This window comes from Apteryx rowi, unplaced genomic scaffold (genome assembly GCF_003343035.1).
Source record: "Apteryx rowi isolate R43461 unplaced genomic scaffold, aptRow1 scaffold_169, whole genome shotgun sequence".
Taxonomy (NCBI): domain Eukaryota; kingdom Metazoa; phylum Chordata; class Aves; order Apterygiformes; family Apterygidae; genus Apteryx; species Apteryx rowi.
In genome coordinates this window covers 649,127-671,328 of record NW_020447963.1, presented here as the reverse complement: position 1 = coordinate 671,328, position 22,202 = coordinate 649,127, and the positions used below count along the sequence as shown (strand labels likewise).

General features: G+C 38.9%; 1 protein-coding gene across 5 annotated transcripts in view; it reads left to right on the top strand.

Annotated features, from left to right (window-relative positions):
* The window catches only part of TMEM63A (transmembrane protein 63A), a 34,183-nt gene extending 12,073 nt beyond the window's left edge, over positions 1-22,110 (top strand). For 3 of the 5 annotated variants that reach the window (XM_026060433.1, XM_026060431.1, XM_026060432.1), the window contains exons 8-24: positions 130-181; positions 1,325-1,433; positions 1,844-1,914; positions 2,367-2,447; positions 2,908-3,031; positions 3,390-3,523; positions 6,427-6,564; positions 8,198-8,351; positions 9,115-9,221; positions 10,838-10,924; positions 11,575-11,637; positions 12,652-12,814; positions 13,933-14,038; positions 16,352-16,519; positions 19,821-19,936; positions 20,309-20,371; positions 20,973-22,110. In XM_026060433.1, the coding sequence (XP_025916218.1) occupies positions 130-181; positions 1,325-1,433; positions 1,844-1,914; positions 2,367-2,447; positions 2,908-3,031; positions 3,390-3,523; positions 6,427-6,564; positions 8,198-8,351; positions 9,115-9,221; positions 10,838-10,924; positions 11,575-11,637; positions 12,652-12,814; positions 13,933-14,038; positions 16,352-16,519; positions 19,821-19,936; positions 20,309-20,371; positions 20,973-21,155 (1,919 nt within the window). In that variant the 3' untranslated portion in view covers positions 21,156-22,110. The remainder of the gene's footprint in view (positions 1-129; positions 182-1,324; positions 1,434-1,843; positions 1,915-2,366; positions 2,448-2,907; positions 3,032-3,389; positions 3,524-6,426; positions 6,565-8,197; positions 8,352-9,114; positions 9,222-10,837; positions 10,925-11,574; positions 11,638-12,651; positions 12,815-13,932; positions 14,039-16,351; positions 16,520-19,820; positions 19,937-20,308; positions 20,372-20,972) is intronic. The other 2 variants (XR_003252593.1, XM_026060435.1) reach the window with 2 other exon arrangements.
* Positions 22,111-22,202: the final 92 nt, after the last annotated feature.

Sequence of the window (22,202 nt, the reverse complement as noted above, 5' to 3'; positions counted from 1 at the left end):
TGACCATGATCAGCTTTAACGAGAAGCATATCAAGCTTTTAAAAAAATAAATAAAATCTGGCTTTCTCATGGGTTGCATATGAATTTTGCAGCAGTTAATTATGCTGATGCTTTTTGTTTTTTTCTCAGATAAAGATCCCTATAGTTTTGGAAGAACAACTATAGTAAATTTACAAACTGGGTAAGTAAATCTTGAAGAGTATTTTCTATGCTTTTGTCTGATTACTGCCATAGTCTCTAAACACATGAATTGATACTTGCAGCATGCCTCATGGGGTAGGAATTACTTATTCATGCTTCATCAACTGAAACTGGGATATGTTCTGCTTCAGGCTATGCAATTGCAGTGCTGATAAGAAATCTAGAAACTTGGCTTCTACTCTCTCTGCTCTTACTTTTTTACACCACATGTTTCTCTTGGCTAATAACTGCTCATGTAGCAGTGTTATTTTCAGAATTTTCCACGTTAAAATAAACCATACTTCAGAAAGCAAAATAAAGCTGGCAGTTTTACTAGAATGTGTAGCTCAGATGACTTAAATTCTCTTGCATCAGATTTATGTGTGTACATGACTCTCCCATCTGAGAGACTTAAAGTCTATAACATAGTTGAATTGCAAAGTTGTACAATTATTCTGTTGTATTACTTTATCTTAAAAAAAAAACAAAAAAACAAAAAAAACACCCATACACGCTCTTAAGTCCAGTTAGCGTTTTTGCCAATGCACTTTCTTTCTCTTAGCCTTACAATGATTCCTATGTACTTGGAGTTTTTTTTTAATCTGGAAAACAAATTCCTTTATTTTAGGTTAATTGTGATTATTAATGCTCTTTACAAACTGTAAACCTGTTCACAGAGCAGAATTTTTGTGAGCTTTGTGAAAGGAGCTACTGGAGAAGCAGACTTTACTCCCTGTATTCAGGCTGTGTTCAAATTGGGTAAAGATTGTGTTCAAGGAGAGTTCAGTTATGTGCTCATCACAGAAATTAGTAAGATCAATAAAAACTGTTTGGTAAATAGTGTGGAGTGTGCTATTGATCATACGAATAAGAAGGTGCAAGCCAAATGCTGCCTAGAAGTTGTCCATGTTGTAGAATAGCTGTGGTCTTTGAAGATCTGTAACTTGTTTATGATAAAATGTTATGGGTAACCTTGATCACTGTCCAAAGCATCTTCRTGGACATAACCATCTACCACTTACTACCTTTTTTTGTCCATCTGGGTTCAAAGTGATGTTCTTATCTGCTTAACGTTTTGATAGTTACTTGCATCAATTAGGTAACTAATTCTTCCTGTTTCTCATATTCATGTTTTGTCCCACAGTAACAATCTTCTCTGGCTGCACACGGTTTTTGCTGTTGTTTACCTGATTCTGACTGTTGTCTTCATGAGACATCACATGAAGTATGTCACGTACAAGGAGGAAGATATAGTAAGTTTTTGTATTTGGTGTAAAACCATTTAGCGTGTTTCAAAGTGGATAATAATAAAAAGGCAAATGCTAAGATGCCTCTTTCTTGCTAGAATCTGACGTTAAGTATGAAGGAATTCACTGAAAGCAAAACTGCACTGAGTGAATTGTGAAAAAGGAGGTGGAGAGATGTAGGGTGGAATTTGTGAAATTTTGTTGTCCTATTACCAACATAGAGGATAAATGTGGTACTATCTCAAATTGGTGCAGTTCCCATTAAAATCAGAATTTCCTCTCCTCCTCTCCCCCTACCCCCCAACACAGCTGCTTGTGCTGTGTTGCTGCTTGTGCTGTGTTACTGCTTACCTCGTATTCTTGTTTTTTCATTAGTGGTGTGGTTCCTCAGAATTGGAGTGCTTTTTCTCTTGCAGGTTAAGTGCACATTATTTGTAACTGGTCTTCCCAAAAATGCAAGTGAAGAGACCGTACAAGGCCATTTCACGTAAGTTCCATGCTTGAGTAGTATCTTTAGGAACAGGAGATTTAAAACTGTCCCAGCAGTTTTACCTGCCCGAAGCAGAAGTGTCTTTGGCTTTTGCATTGTTTAAAATCCATATTGTAGTATTGGACCTACAAAATAGAGACCAGAATGAAAATATCATATTTCAATAAAGCTAGTTAGCTGATATTAAAGTTAGAATCTAAGAAAGTGGCTGTAAATTCACACTTTTCATTCCTGGCACCACATGGCCTTTATTTGTGAATAATGCTGCACATCTCATATTAAAACAATTTTCAGCAAGTGTCTCTATGGAAGTGTCTCCACTTCTATGATGCTTCATTCAGAAATGAAATATTTGACTGAGATGTGAGTCAGGCATCAGTGATGCTCTTGTGAAACATCTTCACTGTAACTTCTGTTCTCACTGTTCTCGTTTATTGCTTCCTTCTCAGGGCTGCTTATCCAACCTGCAAYGTGCTAGAGGTCCAGCTATGTTATGATGTAGCCAGGCTTATTCATCTATTCAAAAAAAGGTATCTTTGTTCATAATCTAAATCTAACCTACATTTCTTGTAGGTAGGATACCCTGTATGTTACATAGGATAAGCTTTGACTTGCTTGCTTTTATCAGGCAATGCAAAGCAGAAAACCCAGCTCTTTAATTCCTAACTCTGGGACTCTGCTTCTTTGGCCAGAGATACTAGTCACAGGCAGGAAAAAGGTTGTGTTCTGGGCTACACTAGAATAACTTTTTTKTTGTTGTTGGTTTTTTTTCTGGAACCTGGCTACAAGTCTTAGGCTGTCTAATGCTCTTATGGGCTTGAAAAGAAGTTGCATTATGTAGTCAAAATAAGGTATGTGGGTATCTTTGAGGACTAATTTATGTTATTAGTCCTTGACATAACTTTTTTTCTTGGGGATTATATTCTCCTTAAGCTTGTTGTTGATTTATTTTTCTCTTGGAAAGTGTTATGGATGGGTTTTTTTGTCCAGAAAACAGGCAGAAAAAAGCCTGACTTACTATAAACATCTACATCAGAAGTATGGCAAGCGAGTCCAAATCAACCCTAAGCCATGTGGTCAGTTCTGCTGTTGTGAAATAAGAGGATGTGAAAGGGTAAGAGATTGTGTCCATTTTTATTTATGGCTAGGTAGATCATTATAATAGTAGAGAAGAATACTTTTTGTGTGACATCTTTTTGAGCTTCAGCAAATTAATTTATCGCAGGTAGCTCATCTTTCATGTTCTTGCACAGTACGGAAAAGGAATTGCCCAAAACTTTTGAAATGTGATCTTAATGCAAAAGCTGTAATACAAAGAAAAACTTCCTATTTGTTTGCCTTCATATCGTGATGTGATTTGTAATTTGTGGAAGTAGTAGGAGGAAGAGGGACTGTGGTTTGTGTAGGCTGTATTTTAATTAAGATACTAGCCATCTGTTACTTGGATGTAACAGTCATCAATTTCCCAACAGGAAGATGCTATAGATTATTATACCAAAGTTGCAAATAAACTGACAGAAGAATACGCAAAAGAGGAACAAACTGTTCATAATAAACCACTGGGAATGGCTTTTGTAACATTTCAGGAGAAATCCATGGCGACATAGTAAGTTTTGTATGGTGTCTTGTTTGTTAACTGTATTAGTACAGCTGATCTCTTGTTTGTGTCACTTGTTTGCTTATGTTGGTTCTTCTTCCTTTCTTCTTCTTCACCGTCCTGTGGATTTGGTCTATTCTGCTTACCAGTAAGCTTCCTTAGAAGTCTGCATTTAGCGTTCGTACTTCAGACAAGGAAATTAGTGATGTAAGAGTCCGAATGGCCCTGGAGAGTTACTGGGTTAAGGAAACTTTCTCTTCTGTGCAGGATCCAATCCATCAGTCTAAGTTAATAGAAAACCAGAGTAATTGGTTCATGAATCTGAGTTACTGATCTCTCTATTTTCTAGTGTGTAAATGGTCTAATTGACAAATTTTTGTGGTGGGTGCAAGTTATAATGCTGGTTAGTAATCTGAAAGTAGGAGTCAATGGCTGGACCTAACTGTAGATGCTGAATTACTTTGTTTCCAAGGTAGTCTCTGGATGTTAAGCAYTGGCAACTTGGCAGAGTAAAGGGGAAGCTTTTATTGACCACTTCTTGTGTCTTCGGGAAATAAGTAGCAAGTTTAATAACCTGTTCTGCAGGATTCAGTAAAATGAATGCATATATGTGTTCAGGTTTTTTATATCATATGTTTGTGTGTGTGTATAAATCAGTGTGTTTATATGTGTATATGAAAAGCAGCACGGTGAACAAACAAGTTGTTAGAAAGGTAAGATATGATAAAGAGGGTCAAAGCAAAATTTGCCTGGTAATATGGGACTGTTGCAAAAGTTACACCATATATTCTAATTTTTAGTAATAGTTACTACTTCGAGTCACTTAACCTTCTCTACCATCTTACAATCTGTTTTAATATACTTTCTGCTTGCAGATTATTTATATGACTGTCAAAATTTGCCTCTCCAAATTCAGACACATTTACTCCATTTTATATACCTGCCTTACCTGTTGTTATAGATACATAGGTAGGCCTAATATCAGAAGTTGCTCATCATCTTTTACTCGGATGTTTCTAGTGAAAATGCATATAGTTGTTCTCTGTGGGCAGTTTGTGGGCATCTCTTACTAACACAGAGAGGGTAAAGGGAAGCAGGATAATATTTCTGTTATAAAAATAACACACTTCATAACTTGTTTGGTTTAACTTGCCAATATTGTCTTGACCTTCAAGTCATGTTAGAGAGCCAGTCTTTGGCATCAAGAAAGTCCGAGACATAAGGTTTCTTGCAGGAATTTGAGATGCTGGAGAATGTTTTGCATGCTGCTCTGTAATCGAGAAGTGATTATGGGGTGAAATCTGTCCCTTTTCTAATTTTGCTATGTTAAAAACTGTATTTAGAGAATCTGGAGCATGAAATGACCTTTTAAGCTGTGAAACTCAAGGAAGAAATAAGCATTGAAGTTTCTTCTCTAGCTGTTAGATTCCCTTATACGTACAGTTTTGATGGGATGTTCTCTCTTTAGGTGTGTCTTCTGAGTTGCCCTGCCTGCATCTTCTGAGTTGAGTTATCAAAAACCTGAAAAGACTCTGGTTTGTTTAGCTTGGAATTGATGCAGTGGACTCTGTCCTCTGGAAAAATACGTTAGATTACACTTGAAGCTGAGGCTAGCATCAGATCAGAAAGTTACCTTGTGCCATTAGCAGTCTCTGCTCCACAGAGCCCTGAAATAGAATGGGAGAAGCAGGAAGCTGGGACTGAGATTCRTGGAGTCATGTGGCTGTAGAAGCTTGGTTAATGATGGTGCTTTGTGTTATGGTTGGAAGCCCTAAAACTTGCTTCAGATGTATGTTTAAAAAAGAAATGATCAAAGTGTGATTAACTTTATTAAATTCTTGCTGCTGCAAGATGCTGACAGTTTGACATCTCACTACTTGAATCCTGGTAAGGGGAAAAATCTTTTTTTTTTTTTTTTTTTTTTTTTTTTTTTTTTTTTTTTTTTTTTTTTTTTTTTATGGTCCTCTGTTTTATGTTAGAAACACCACTGAGGAATAAGCATGTTCAGGAGTTTCAGTCCAACCATTCAAGATAGTGTATACTATTTCCATGCTAGTGTAGCAGAGCTTAAATGGAGTGGAATTTCTTTTTAACCATAACACACACAGTTGTACTACTCCTGAGTATATGCCTAACACTTCTGCTGGTGTGTCTTGAGAAATCTTTGAAAGCATTTATTCCGGCCATGTTTAAATTTGGTTTAAATACATTGACTGTCAATCACCTAATGATATTAGAAGATAAAATTAGAAGATAAAATTAAGGTAAAATAAATTTAGAAGAGAAAATCAAGTATTGAGTTTATTTTGGGAGTGGGCGAAAGAAGGTAATATTCTCATTGTGGGGATACCAGCATGCTAAAAGTCTGAGAATTGGTACTCAAAGCTAAATTGGCTAGTTCTGGTATTGGTGTAATGAAATGAGAGTGCAGACTACTCCTTTAGTCTGCCTTGGTTTGAAAACAGCAAAACAGCTGTGATTCCCTAAAGAGGTGTTTTGGGGTTGGGGGTGGGGGTTTTTTTGTTTGTTTGTTTGTTTTCCCCCTCCCATGGAGGGCTCTCAGACTTTGGTGTGGTTTTCTTTGTTTTTGGGGKTTTTTTTTGTTTTTTATACAAGTTGTTGCTGCTGTTCATGTTGGTAGAAGCATTGAGCAGTTCAAACCACAATTACTTCTTGTTTGCAAGCTTTGTCAGATCTCAAAGTCATGTGATAATGACTGTTTATATGATGGCCATTACATGCATGATGTGATGTTATGTTGTTGTCTAAAAATTATCTTAATCTCTGGTTATTAAAAGCAAAAAAAAAAAAAAAAAAAGTTACCACTATTGCCAATCTCCCTCCTGATATATGCAGCATTTTTCAGGTGAAAAACTTGGAAAAATCCTCCTCCTCTTTTTCCTCCTTTACAGTATCCTTAAGGACTTCAATGCCTGCAAATGTCAGAGTATTAAGTGTAAAGGAGAACCCCAGCCATCATCCTACAGTAGAGAGCTCCGTATATCAAACTGGAGGGTTACATATGCTCCATATCCTGAGAATATCTGTTGGTAAGCTTCCTGTCTGCCTTCTGTTTATTTATGGTAATGTGGGTTTAGAATGGGGGCAGAAGAGGAGGGCTCAGGTGCATTCTCTCTAACCCTATGTCTTCACATAGTGCTTGGATTTGGGAGCCGTGCATCTTTATTTCCATTACTGGTGTTCTTCGGTGATCCTGAGGAGGTCTCTCAGAGGCTCAGTTTTGCTATCCTGTCTGCAGTTCCTATTTAGATGGTGGTTCTTTTGAGATTAATATCTGTGCCTCAGCACTTTCTTTTTTTTTTCTTTTTTTGTTTTTTTTCTTGTTGAGGTTAATGCATATCTACTATTGAGATCTGAGGTTAGCAACTTGTTGTTACTGAAGCAGTAAATTTCCCAGACTTTACCCACCACTTAGAGGAGATTGTCTGAAAATAGGTAAATGCTTTTTTCAATCAAGCTGTTCCTGTGCTTCCTCTGTCATGTTTATAGGCTAAAAACCACTGAATTTGCTTTGCAAATAACTTAAGGTTGGATCAGTATGATCCATGTTTATATGACAATTTTGATGACACTTCTATTGCCTGACACAAACACACACAAGTTTACTGTATTTCATCTGTATCTAACATACTTTAAAAAAAGAGTAACTTTCCTTCTTTCATAATGCTTTTAAAAGAAAAGTTTTTAATGTGACTGTGGCATCAATTTCTAATAACTGAGAAATTTTCTCTAGAACTGCAGTTGTGAGTAAAGTACAGAATCTTAACCACAAAGCAAACAACCATATTTCTTAGCTGTGTTTTTCCAGCTGTGGTGTTTTGAGATGTGAATTAAGAACCTCTTGCAAGCTGCTTTTCAAGTAGGATCAGTTTAATCTGCCTTTTTCATTAAAGGATTCTCGCATGTGTTTGCTTCCTTTCCTCCTCCCTCCTCCTTCAAGCACTGTTGTAGGGATACAGGAAGTTATCCATGAGACTCAGTGGGCTGAAGCATTTACAAAGCATTTCTAAACATCCCTGAAGATTTTTCTCCTTGAGGAAGAGGAGGCAAAGGGGTTTGCTACTTACGTAGGCTCACCAAGAGAGTGGTTGTTAAGGGGGCTAATACTGAGCCTCTCTATCCCTGTTCTGTCAGTTCTAAATGGTTGGCTTTGGCTAAGGTTCAAATCATTCCAATCCTTTTGGGGACCACTTCAGATAAGGTTTAAGAACTGTATTGCTGTTTAAGATCCATGGTTGCTATTTTAAGATGGGAGGAGGGGATTTTTTTTTTTTTTTTTTTTTTTTTTAAACAGTTTCTTGGTAGATTCCACCTCTGTCTCCCTACAAAAATTTTCCATATAGTTTCAATCTCTTCTCATTCTAATTTCCTGTTTAGTACTTCTGTATTATTAAATAGTGAAAGTGTTGGGCATTGTGTTTTAAAGTGTTATGAAGGACTAATATGTTCTTCTGAAAGTGCAATTTATCTTATCCTTCAAGAAAGGTGGCACTGTTTTCTTCATTTCTAATAGCAACTGGAGTTTTTTTAGTGCTTTGTTATATAACTTAAATATGAAAGCCAAATTTAGAAGAAGCAGTGCCACCTGTCACTTKACAGAAAGTATACTTTTTTCACCAGCAAGATGTTTACTGCTTGTTTTTATGTCCTTTTGTTTGGCAGGAATAATCTTTCAGTGCGTGGGCTGAAATGGTGGTTTAGATGGTTTTGCATTAATCTGCTGCTTTTTATTGTGCTGTTTTTTCTTACTACTCCTTCCATAATAATCTCAACCATGGACAAGTTCAATGTCACTAAACCTATTCGTTACCTTAATGTGAGTATCGCCATATGTTTGTATGTAGCTATATATCAGTACCAAAATATTGATGAACTGATGGGTATATAGTACGAAAATGAAACAATAATCATAAACTAAATTAATTTGAAATTCTCAGGAGTGTTTTACATAGCCTACAGATTAAAAAAACAGTGTGCCCACAATTAGGTTCTTGATYCTCTGTTATTCCTTAACACTGGACTGAAGTAAGTTGATCTGAAACTTTCTATCATTATGAATGTTATATTTATTTGTAGTAAAAGTTATATTCCCATTTTACATAATTTTAAATATTGTAATTTAATACCTTTGCCAAAAATAGAATCTTGGGTCCAAATTGCATTCAGACTTTATCAAGAGAAGGGAGGAATTCATTTTAAATGCTGAAGTGAAATACCATGGTTTTGTTTTGCTTATTGGATTCCAAACCAGGATGGCAGGATCCAGTTCAACTACAGCTAAAGTTTCTTGCAAACTGTTCATCTTACATTTTTTCCCCAGGCTGGTGGAAACTACATTAAAAAAAAAAAAAAAAAAAAACACTTGTGAGACTTCAGTCTCATGGAATTTAATTCCCAATCCTACTCCTGTCTTTTATCTGGCACACCAGACAAACCCCTCTTTAAATCTGCACCTGAATATAATTTCTACAGTCCAATTTGCTATGATTTACAAAAAGCAAATTCTTGCAGCCCCTCTTATTCCACCACAGCTACATTAAATATTCTTAACACTTGTCTTTTACGTTTTTTTCCACTAGAATCCCATCATCAGTCAGTTTTTCCCAACGCTCTTGCTCTGGTCCTTCTCAGCATTGCTACCAACAATTGTGTATTACTCAACTCTGCTGGAGTCCCACTGGACAAAGTAAGCAAGAGTTTCCTCTACTTTGGTCTTACCTCATCAGCTGAATTACTATAATAAATGGAGACAATGTTTAGCTTTCATGGAGCTCTTAAGTCCACAGACCCTTCGTAGTACAGAATGACCTGTTTTCATCTTGTTCTAGTGTTATAACCAGTATTCTAGAGTTGTCACTTGTAATCAGTACAGCAAGTGTAATCTAACCGCATGATTTGCTTTTGTTTTTTCGCCCCTTTGTGTTTAAATTTTAATCAGAAACAAAAATGTCTAAGCAGACCCTATAACAAGAATCAGCGTGCAAGACCCCACGCTCCCAGGGGAGTACTGTCCTTCAGAGCCACTTAGTGGCTCAGCACCACAGAATTCCAGTATCCTGCTTCAACAAAAGTGCACCAGCTATGATGTGTTACTTACAAAAAGGGCATCTATCTTTTTGTTGTTTTGTATGGAAAAGTGGTCTGTATGTAACTCTTGGTGCACAATTTGGTGCTCTTGCATACTATGATCTGAGAAGACCTACACAGCCAAGACCCAGCAGATCTGTTAAAACAAGATTTTCAGGCATGACCGGAGCAGTCTAGAGACATCAAGCACAGTGACGTGCTGTTAACCCGGAGAACTCTTGGCAGAGCCTGATTTGGCACACCAGATTTCGTCATCAACTTCTTACTTACAGCCGGATAAAAGTATAATACCATTCATTTCACTCAGTCTTTTCCATAATGCCTGCAGCTATTGTTTCTTTATTTTTTTTAATCTAAGGGCAAATCTTTTTTATTGTGCTATTCCCTTGTAAAACATCATGGCAAAGCTGTATGTTTTTTCAGTGACTGTTTTATCAGCTACATTAGGTACATGAGCTTTGAGCCCTTTTGTATTAGTTGAAACAGTTTGCTAGACTTTCTAGCTATCACAGATCTGATTTCATATACTGTTTGTAGCCTTGGTATAGTTCTGCTAACTGGTAAGTCCTACAGTGCCCAAGGGCTGCGTGATCCTATAATGAAAACTCTGTGGTTTTAATGCCCTAGCAGATACTGCCTTTAACACCATTTGTACTGTTTATGGCAATCGCTGCACTTCTGTGGCAGTGATGTGTCAGTACACAGATGTTCCTGCTACTGTGGCAGGGGCATAGCACTAGTAGCGTTATGTTGTTCCCAAAGATGTGCCACTTGCACTAGTAGTCAGGTAGCTTATCTGAGGGTCTGGTTTCTTGGCACTGGTGCCCTCGTAAGAACCGCCCATTCCCTCTTGGCCTAACATTTGAAGAGCTATTTGTTTACAAATAATTGAGAGATGTGAGTATCATTGGATCAGAGACCAGCTGTGATTTGTTCCCACATCTCCTTGCCAGTGGTGCAGGACGATAGTATTGCTAATCCAGAGTTGGTATTAATGTTCAGAAACATTTTCTGCCTCTAAGAAGAGGCTGAGGGCCTGCTTGATCAAAATTAATAAACGCCTCAGAGGTGTGTGCTTTGTGAGTATTGCATAACAAGGTGATGTGGTAGGGAAGCTGGAAGTCTCACAGGTGCTGACATTCTGTTGGCAAAATCCTTCAGGTATGGAAATCTTTCATATGCGTTTCTCACACAGTAACTTTTYTATGTTGGTAGATCTGGAGAAAACAGAATTATGATGCATAAAGTCTACATTTTTTTGATCTTCATGGTGTTGATTCTGCCCTCCCTTGGTCTGACCAGGTAATGAATCATAGTTTAATATATTAATGTTTGGATATTTTTATAATATGAGACAACTCTCTTTAGTTTCTAGTTACTAGTTGATGTATAGTTGATCTACCACCACCCCCTTGCAGTGTGTGCCATTATTGTCATTACCATTAGATTGCAAAGTTATGGTTTCTCTGAGGACCTTACAGCCTTTAAAGAGTTAAGTCCAGCATTTCTTGTAGCAAAGGAATCTAAGATACTGGAAGGTTAGTGGCAAAATGGTTGAAAGTTACCCATACTCCCTGTCATGGCTGAGAATCCAGCTTTCTGACTGTCTTATGCTTTAGCTATAGCTGTCCTTTTCCTTCTCTGCCTTCTTAGCACCTGTACAACAGCTGTTGTACTGTTTCGCTGGTTAATGTGTCTCCTTTCTATATGCTGTCTATTAAAAATGAAATGTTAAAACTTTAGTATGAAGCAGATGCTTCTATTTTGTTTCCATATCACTTTCCTACTTCTGACTGAGTGTTGGTAACCATGATAGGGCTAAAGATACAGATTATTTGATTAAACTCTCTATATCCACCATTCTAATCTGAACTCCTGTAAGAGAAACGATTTTATTTTTACGCAGTACTAAGTTGTTGGAGACTGAATTACATTAATCATCATTCTTTCAGCCTTGATTTTTTTTTCCGTTGGCTGTTCGACAGAGAATCATCTGAATCTACAGTCAGGCTGGAGTAAGTATGACCAACTCTTTGTTGCAGGATTGTTCAGAATTTTTTTTGCTCTTGACTAACTTTGGTTAATGTTTATCAAAATCTGCTTGGGGGTGATACCCTGTGGGATGACATGGAGTTTCTGAATAAGGGGAGAAGAATGCAGACACTTTTGCTCTGAAGTTCCTTACTTTTTTCTGCTAAATACTGTGTGCAAACATTCAATAAAGAGGTGGTTCTGTTCCCAGAACCTTATAAGTTCTGTAGAAGATAAGAAAAGATGTTCAGATACAATGCAAATGAGGGAGGACCGGACAATGTATTGAGGGTTGTTGCATATCATTGACAGGAGATCCTCCTAAGGGTTACAGTGAGATCCAGTACTGTTTCAAAAACAGTCTGACTTGTTTTAAAGAAATTTGAATGTTTTTACCCCAAGATTGCAAACTTGCAGATACTGATTATTACAAGCTCTTGATTATGAGCTGGACATGGAGGCTAGTTAATGGCTGAGCAGAAGGAATAGGGCATAATTATTAGGACATAATTAGGTTTGTAGGTATTATTTCAAAATCAGTAACAAGAAGATATGTAGGAGTTACTGAGCTAGGAAGCTAGGAGAGACTATCATCCTGCTGCAGTCTTATCTCATCTTGTCTCAAGTTGTCGTTGCAGACATCAAGTGATGCTCTCATCTGCTATCAGCCATCCATCAAATTTTGCTGTTTTTCTTCCTGAACAGTTTATTCCTTATGCAAACTCTGTGACTCAGCTACCTTCTTAGAGGTTCACTGGCAATGGCATCATAAAAATACGCCCTTACAGTATAGCACACTTACAGCATTTAAAGCTGTACGGTACTGTTTTTTAACTTAAGATGATAATCTTAAGAGAAGTCCTCTAGCCACTTCTTATGATGTCCAGTGCTTATCTTTATGGAGAGATATTTCCAAAGCTGATAGGGATTTGTTGTCTGTATGCCCTTTCTACTTGCTAGTCTATTTTCCAGTTACTGTCTGATGTCTTTCCTTGTAGGTGCGTCTTTTTGCCTGACCAGGGAGCCTTCTTTGTGAACTACGTGATTGCCTCTGCTTTCATTGGCAATGGGATGGAGCTGCTGCGCCTACCTGGCCTCATCCTTTACACCATACGCATGATAATGGCTAAGTCCACAGCAGAAAGGAAAAATATTAAACAGGTATTAGAGCCCCTTCTTAGCAGGGGGGCAGTTAAATGACTGGTGTTTATCAGAAACAGTGGGAGCCCCCATTCTTCATAGCATTAATTATCAACTCCTGTCACTTTTTTGGTCTTTATTTTGATCAGCCATAAAAGCCTCGTATTCCCTTCCTTTGCAGCATRGGAAACTGTGAGGTATTTATTCACATCAGAGGTGGTCACAAATAAAAATCCAAGCTCTGAACTTCAGACATTATTCTCTTCATAGCTCCAAGTGAGAGTTTTATGGTGACTTCTGAATTTATAATACACTTCTAAACTTTTTTTTTAGTTTGGGTCTGTACATAGTTAGAATTTGTTCTGTCAGCCCACAGGTGTGTGCAAACTTGCAGTCATGTGAGTGTATACCTTAATCTGAACATACACATAGCAGAAGTACTTGTCCATCTATGTCCCATTTTAAGAACTGGGCTTTCACTTCCAGATGATGTGCCTTCTTGCAGCCTGAAATTCAAGATATTAGAATGGCACCTTAAGTTAAACCTGTATACAGCTGCCCCCATTCTTCTTTTTAACAGATCTAAATGGTGGGTTCCATTTTTAATAGTATCTTTTAAACAGTCACTTCTGTTAACTGTTGCATATTACCCTTGCTCTGGTTGAAATTAAACAATACAAAACCATTTTGTTTTCACATCCCAAGAGGTTCAGCTAGGAATCAAAAAAGGGGAATATTGACCACACCAAAGCTTTGATATCTTGAGCTACTGTGAAAGGCAACGCAGGGAACAGTACAGATTCAATGGCGTTTGTAGTGAGATCAAGGTTCTGAGAGTTAAGCACAATTATTTTCTGCCTTATGGTTTTAAGTAGTTGATTCTTGTAGATGAAAGCAGATTCCTTGAGGAATTCCTTTGAGGTTATGAAAGAAGTAGCATATTTTCTGCAAGTGTGACTGTTCAAAACACATAATACTTATATCTGTCTAATTACATTGTTTATGCCTCTCAGGAAAATAACTGGTYCCTCATAGGGAGAGAATAAAAGAAGGTGAATTGTTGCTTTACTGAATCTATCTTAATTCCTGACGTGTTGATAGATGAAATGAGAGTTGGGGTGTTTTGTTTTTGTTCATAGCAACAAGCATTTGAATATGAATTTGGAGCAATGTATGCCTGGATGTTATGTGTGTTCACTGTCATCATGGCCTATAGCATTACCTGCCCCATCATTGTCCCATTCGGTAAGTTTTCTGATGAGCGTGTGCATGATGTGAGTGAGCTGGGGGCATGTGGGAGTTTTGGAAGGCCCAATTCTGGGTTCTTAGTCAGGTTCGGATGCTGGTGATCCCTATGACTCTGGTCCAAGATTAGTTTCCTTCCCTTCTCATGAAAAGTAGCACAGAAGGTGGTGAAATACTTAGTCTTTGTAGTGCCTTGTACTGAAGTTGAAAGTGATACATTTAATGCCAATTTTATTTCTAAAGATTGAGTGTATTGGCTCTGTCTATCAGTGGCCTTAATAGTTAAGTGTAGGAGTTTGGATAGGTTGGGGGTGAGGAGACTATTTTTTTTTATCTGAGTTCTCAAGCTCTCAGAGAAGCAAGCTGCATAGGATATCCAACCTGGAGATCCAGCTTAAGCAGCCAAACTTCACTTGAGACATTTTGGTCCCCAAATTCTTTAGGTACATTTGGAAAAGACTTGTCAGAGAGTTCGACTGAAGTGTGTAAAATGAAGCACGAAAACAAGTATGTTGATCCAGTAGCAAGAGACTGGAAAATGACCTGATCTCTCCTTGGCACTGCCACAGCTCTTCTGTGTTACTAACCATTGATCTAAAATTCCATGTCCCGAATGGGATGAGAGAAGGGGCTGTGTCCATCCCTGTGCTATGGACGGCTGCACACTCCATGGTCCTGACCCCAGGGACGTCACCTAATGATGTCCTGACCGCTTGTTGGGACAGGGTCTTRGTGAACACCGTTCCTGTCCTCTGACAGGAAGAGGTGTGCTGCGTGCTCTGGTAGACCCACTGGCTTAGATAATCAGTGAACTGGGAGTTCAGGGTGTGCTGAGGGTGTGCGGCTGCAGACTTCCTTCTTCTAGGATGTTTCTATTCTCTATTATTCAATTGGTGATGTCTTAACGTTTCTCTCTTATGTTGCCTGCATATCGAGCTCTGACCACTTCTTTCCTTTTGCTGTGCTAGTCTTTAAACCCTATATGGGTGTGCAAAAAAACCTRCTTGTCTTTTTAGAACTCATTAACAAGTGTTCATTTCTAGTGACTATGACCTGATCTACCTCTTATTTTATTATGTCTTTCATTCACAAAGATGCTGGACTGTCTTAAGAATAATGTGTAAAAAATCATTTCAGCTACTGTGGACAACATAATTACCTAAATTAGATATTGGTCAGAATTTTTTTTAATCAACAGCCTTATTATAGGGAAAATGTGGCCAGATTTCTATAACAACATACTTCACATCTGTTTATATTTAGTGTTCTTTCTGAAAACAGAAGGTCATGAATAATTGAGCCATGCATGATGTTCATTTTTTTTTATAAACCGTCTGCTGCATGCTATAAAGTATCAGTTCTGCAAAAAGAAAAAAATACTGAAATGTATTGCTGTTGGGCCAAATACAACAGTGAAATGGTGCAAAATATTATCATTGAGATGGCAAAGCATGTACATTACTCAGAAAAACTCAACTGTTTCCTTTGCTGACCCTCATGTAGATGAACTTGCTGTTCCTCTCTTAAGGCATATAATCTGTAACAGGTATTAGTATGCTAAGTGAATAATAAAATAACAAGAGCTTAGAAAACCCTGAAGCATCCACTAGCAAAAAGCTGGTAGGAAGACAGAGACACAAATATGCCATTACTACAACAGAAGTATGTCCAAATTAAATGTATCTACATAACAGACTCTAAAATAAACCTCACCTTGTGTAGGTAACATTGGAAAAATGCAACTTAATTCCACAGAAGTAGAATAAGAGCTTTCTCTGTATGCTGACTGTAAATATCTGAATGTACTGCTGTGTACCAGAGCTGTGGCAATTCATAGCTGTCACAGTTGTAACTGACTTTTTTGGGATAAGACAAGCTGACTTGAAATTCAAGTATGATTTAATGAAGGCTGAGAGGGAAACATTAAGCCACTGTTAGACCATTCTTCTGTTACCAGTACTGTGGTGAGGGAGTTACCAGTTGCATTTCCAGCATGGGCATTGCAAGTGCTCCCTACCACCCTGGCCCCATGTCCCAGTGCTGGGAGGAGCCCTGGGTCCGCTCTGGGAGCGCGAGTGGTGCCATGGCCGCAGCGGAGATGCGTGAGGAGAGGGGGACGGGGATACACTGGGGTCTTGGCCTGGGGACTCAGCCCCCGCCACATGAACAACCTTGGGGCAGGCTTCTGTACCCCATTYGTATTTGGGCTGTATCCGCTGTTGGTATCTGGGTTTTAAGTCACCTGGTTAATGCAGATCTCCTTGCAGAACTGCTGCTTTTTACGGTCCTTGGCTCTCCCTTTCTTCCTTCCAGGCTTAATATATATACTCCTGAAGCACATGGTTGACCGTCACAACCTTTATTATGCATATCTCCCTGCTAAGCTGGAGAAGAAGATCCACTTTGCAGCTGTGAATCAGGCCCTGGCAGCGCCAATTCTCTGCCTTTTCTGGCTCTATTTTTTCTCATTTTTGCGGCTAGGTAAGTATTACTTTTTTCACTGAGAAGCTACTCCTACCTCTCTTGTCAGCTTATCTAGAATTACATGGGAAGTCTCATAGGCTCTGCAGTCTTTACAGCTTGTCTTTTTGCTTCTGCAAATGGGAAGTAATGTTGCTTATGGCTGATAAATTAGCTTCAAGCTGTTTACATGGAGCTTCATATTCCTTCACTTTATAGGAGATCATGTGTTCCCCCGATCTGAGGGTTTGAATTGGCCAGTTTGGCTACTGAGTGACAGACAGTAAAATTCCATTAATTAAAATAAAAATCAGTTCAGAACTAGCTTCTTCTAGTAAGATGGTCTCTGGCTTCACTGCACGCATTTGTATTCTCTATGCACAAGTTTAATTTGCCTCTGTGAGTTGGCTACTGCCTCTGTTGCACAGCTATCAGTTAGAAAACATTAAAATGCTGGCTAATAATACCAAGACCTGTGTTCCACATCATCTGTTAAACATTACACAGAAGAGACTGCAGTGAGACAGTGACYATCCTCCCCATATTTTAATTTAAAACCCCATGTTTTGTATTTAATTCATTTTACAAGTACAGATGTTCTGTGTTCTGTAAATACTTGACATTAACAGCATCTGCTGTAGTATACAAATGGCTTCAGAAAAGGTTGGCCATGGCTTATGGCTTTCTTTACTTGTGATGTAGGAGGAAGCATTTGGCATGGAACAGGGATGTTGGTGATGCTAGAAGGAGTTGAGTCTCCCTTCCTGCAGCTCTTGGTATCTAGCTGTATTTTGCCCTCTTCTTGGCTTTCACACCAATGATGACAAATGAGTGTGTTTGCTTAATGTTTTTTTAGCACAGCAGTAGTGAAAAAGATATTGTTGGCAGACTGTCATCTAACTTTAGAGTTAACTCCCTGTGGATGTAAGAGACACTCAGAACTATTGCTTCAGGACTTGATCAGATGTCACTGTATTAGCTATTTGCTTGAGAACTTTTTTCCCTTGTTTTGAAAGCTATCTTTGCAACCAGGAGGACTAACCAATCCGTGTCCTCTAAAAGTAACAGCAGAGTTTCTAGAGCATGTTTTAGAAAAATAAACTCCAATCACAGCAATTGATGTGCCTCTTTAATTGAATTATAAAGGAAATCTTAGTGTAGTAAAAGTTAAATCTTTATAATAATGTTTTCTCATTCTGCATCTACAGCAAGACCATCATTCATCATGGAACTTAATGGAAAATGCAGATTGGATTATTGTGTTTGGCTTGGGGCCAGCATAGAGTTATTTTTTATGGGATGTTTTGTCAGTGCAAAAGGCAGTCTAGTCAAGTGGTGAGAGGCTGAGAGGTTGGAGCTTAAGGTTTTGATTTCCTTGCTGTTGGTTTCATTGCTGATCCTTGTCCAAAGGAGAGGGAAGGAGAGGGAGGAGGGCTCTGCTTCCTTATCTGCAAAATAAATCAGTTTACGATGTGTAAGGCTTGACTGTTTAATCATTGATTTGTATAGTTTGCCTTGTACGGTTTATAGGTGCTTCAGTCTAGTTATATAGTACAGTGATAATACCCTGTTTTCTCACCACAGAAATGTAAGACTGGAAGGACCTTGAGATCATTTAGTCTATCCCAGCTCTGAGTCGAGATCAAATAGCACTTGACTGTCTACAGAAGGTGTTTATCTCAGCTGGTAGGCTGCACTGTGCCATCTATTTCTTTCTCAGTCACTGTTTTCTTCCTCMGTTCCCACGCTATCCATTCGTCAGATGCTTTGCCTCTCAACAGAGGAGGTGATGCTACTATATGCAGTTCAGCCTCCGTCTCTTGGGATGATCACCCAAGTCCCATATTCCCCAGAGCTGTGGGCAGGGAAGAGTGCTGAGGAGGCAGGGCAAGGGAAGCCAATTCTGGGGAGATTTCTTCTTTTTTCACTGATCTCTGTTGCTTTCCTTGTGCTTCACACCACATGTTAATGTAGCTGTGCCTCAACAACTGGGAAATACTGGTCTAACCTATTCCTATAAAAACAGCTTCTGCTAAGGGAGATTCCAGAATGCACATAGGGAGTTGGTTTCATTTCCCTTTTTGGTTTGAACGGTGACATGGTTTTTTTCTTGTTTTGTTGTTGGGTTCCCCCCCCCCCAACTGATCCACGCAGGATTCATATAACCATGCTAAATAGTGAAACTTGTCTGTTCTATGTCACTACATATGCTGGGGTTACCACAAGAAAATTTGAGGGTTGCTGTTGTCTCTTTGGCCAAAAAAGTTTGGAAAAGCCTAGGATATATATATTTTTTCCCCCCTAATATCTTATTCAAGTCATCTTTGCAGCAAAATGAGATTAATTTCTTCAGATTATTTCCCCAGTGGACTTGGAAAATCACTGTCATTGTTATAACTTCTTTCATATCAGAGATTGCTACCATGACCTTTCCTAGGTCGGTCGGTCKGTCTGTCTGTCTCTTTCTCTCTCTCTTTTTCTTTAAAGAAGAAAAACTTAACTTTCAACTTAGTTCATGTTTCTTCAGTTTCTTTTCTCTCTTGTTCCTTCTCGTTGGATTCTTCCCAGTTCTGTCCATATTTTCATGGTGGTGTCCCAAACAGACTGGGCTGCTCAAATTAAGGGCTCCAGTGGCACCAGAGTTACTCTTTTGTCTAGGTACCAGAGGCTTGTGTTTTTCCTCCACTGCTTTGTGAGTGCATCACACTACTGACTCATTTTTCCAGCTTGTCGTCATCAGTTGCATTCTGTAGTGCTACAGGCTTGTCTCTTGTCAGTTATCTGTCTATACCTACATTTCATTTTTCCTTCCAAACTGTAGTTATTTACAGTTGTCTACATACAGTTTCATCTTACTGACTTTTATTGGAGGGAGTCATCTAATTTGTCAAGGTCATTTTGAACTCTGATTTTCCTTTGTTGTTTGCAGTCTTTCCAGTTTGTTGCCATCATCGTATTTAATAAATGGACCCTACCCATTCCATCTCACAGATCATTAATGAAAGTGTTTTAGAACTGAGTCCAGAATAAATGACTGAGGGAGGAGGAGAAGGGTGTCTGAATCTTGTTTATTATTCAGATTTTGCAGCCTTTTCCTTTTGCCCTTTCTGGCCTCAGAAAGTTGTGAAAACAGCTTGTTCAGCTGTTTTATCAGTCAGTGAGCTTTGCACATTACCAGGCTCTCCTGATCGGGGCTGGAAGTGGCTTGCCCAGTCCTCTAAGGAAAAACATGAGGCTTCTGAAAATAGGGAAGACAAAGTAAGGGTTTGCTTGTTTTTCCTGCTATTTACTTTTATATTGTATTCTCTGGATATTTTTCTAGGCTTTAAAGCACCCACAACCATGTTTACCTGCCTAGTTGTCAGCATCACAATTGTTATTTGCTTGGCTTATACCTGTTTTGGCTGTTTCAAGTACCTGAGCCCACTGAATTACAAGGTAAGTGGTGGACACCTAACACCTTTCAGCACATATATACTTGGTGTAGCACCAACTATTCCTACAGGGTTGTTTTTGCCTTGTCAGGAGCAAAGTCTGTCCACAAAGGTTCGTTCTAGTAAGGCTGAAGAAGGCTGGTCGGTAGAGGCAGGTTGCTTGGCACAGTGGAAGTGTCTGTGTTAGCAGGAACTAAAAAAGTAAAGAGAAATATGTAAGAAGAGGATGGGAGGCGAGTTCATTGTAACCATACAGTAGAGCACCAGCACTGATCTCTCTCTGAGTTTTCAGGTGCTTACAATCTGTTCTATATATTGTTTTGACTTAAACTTGATATTGTCTCTCTCCCATTCCCTCACCTGTTACTGGTTGCAGATAGAAGACTTGCAAGGAGAAAGAGGAAACGACACAGATGTACGAGCCGTCCCAGCATCTTCTGTAAGAAGTTAACACAATTAATAATATTATCTTTGCCCCCCAAATTAATTTCTCGCCCTGCTCACCAAAGACCTTGTGTAGAAAATACTAGTCTGAATGGACTGTGGGACTTCCCATATGTTGGTGGGACCAGTGAGTTCTGCAACTGCACTGCTTGCCTGTTCCCAGGTGGTGTTGCAGCAGTACCTTTTGGGTGAAGTTTTATGACTAGTTGAAACACGTTACTTCCAGCGGCTGTGTACGCTGTGTTGTGATGCCTGGATCTTATACCAGGCAGTACCTGACTTCTGGACAGCATTCAGGTGCAGTCAGCTGCCGCTGCTTGGTGATTCTGAGAGTTGTGATGTGTGTAGCAGGTCTTAACCTGCTGTAGGACTGGGGGTAGAAATAGAGGTCTGTGTGCCACAGGCTACAAGTTGTGCATGTACAGGTGAGTTTTGCACTAGGAAGCCTCCCTTATGGTGCAAAAGGCCTTAGGTGTTAAGGTGAAGAATGGGAAATGGATGAAAAGAAGAGTGGTGAGGGGAAAAGTTATCTGGGTACGTTATCCCAACATGATACTTTGAGAGACTAGTAAAATTGTTAACGCTTGTGATTTCAGAAGTTCGTCCCCCGAGTCTTGCATCCTCATTCTACAGAAAGGACGGTGTTGGCCCATAAAGAGCAGCAGTCATATGGCACCATGGACAACACTAGTTCACAGGCAGAAGAAGACATAAGCTATGTGGCAAGACCTGCAGTTATTGAACAGTCATCGAAGGGTTCCCTCAATACCAAGGACTAACACGAGGTGGAGCACTTGGTCCAGCTTTAAAAGAACTAATTTCCCCACCACCACCCCCTAAGCATTCTGATTTATTTACACATTCCTGCCTGCAGAAGAGGTACAGAAATAATTCATTGTGTGGTCTGCAGCTGTGCCTGGAGATTAAAAAGCAGATGCCTTGGAACTGATTGTTTTGCAGGACGTCTGCGCACATTGTGAAACAAGCATGCTGAACACCGAGATGTGGATCCTCAGGAGCTTTACTTCTGCCATCTCATCATTTGCCTTATGAAGATAACTGATGCTGCATATAGATAATAAACGGGTCACTGAAGCAAATGCAGCTCTCAGCCGCAGCTGCCATTTATTTATTCAAAATAACTCTCCTTGAATTTTTAACAAACCTTGAGTATTTATAAACCACTTGGGTTGTATTAAATCCTGAGCCAATGTCACTTTTGATGAAATTACTGTGCCCCACAGTGGGAGATGGGGAGGGTGTTGGGGAGTGTCTCCTCTGTTGTCACATAAAGTAGTCGGTGCAGACGTGAGCACTTTTTTTCTTTTTCTTTTTTTTTTTTTTCTTGAAAGACATGAGGGAGTTACTGTGCACTTGGATATTAAAAGTACCAAACCAAAAAGACTGATGTAAAGAAGGGACTGATTGATCTGATACTGTTTTTATATATTCCTGGAGGGCATTCAGGTTGTTAGTTTCAGTTCACTATTTTTAAGGGCCTTCCACAGTGAATGTTCACTTGCTAGCAATAAAGGATGTAAAGATTTTATCTTTCTTTTTAATCTTGGGTCAAAATGACAAATCTCTGGGGTTTTTCAATAAGTGCCAATTACACGAGCTGTAAGATATTAAGTTTTTAAATTATGTAGTAGGTGCCAATTTATTTCAAAGTACATTGTGTCAAAGTGTAACTAATAATCACAAAGCAATAAAACACTGAGTTCAGAGAAATTTAAGGCTGTCTTGATTTCTTGCTTGTGTATTTAAATACTGTCTTTGCTCATGCTGTGAGGCAGCCAGCAGTTTCATGAACTGTTCATAAGAGT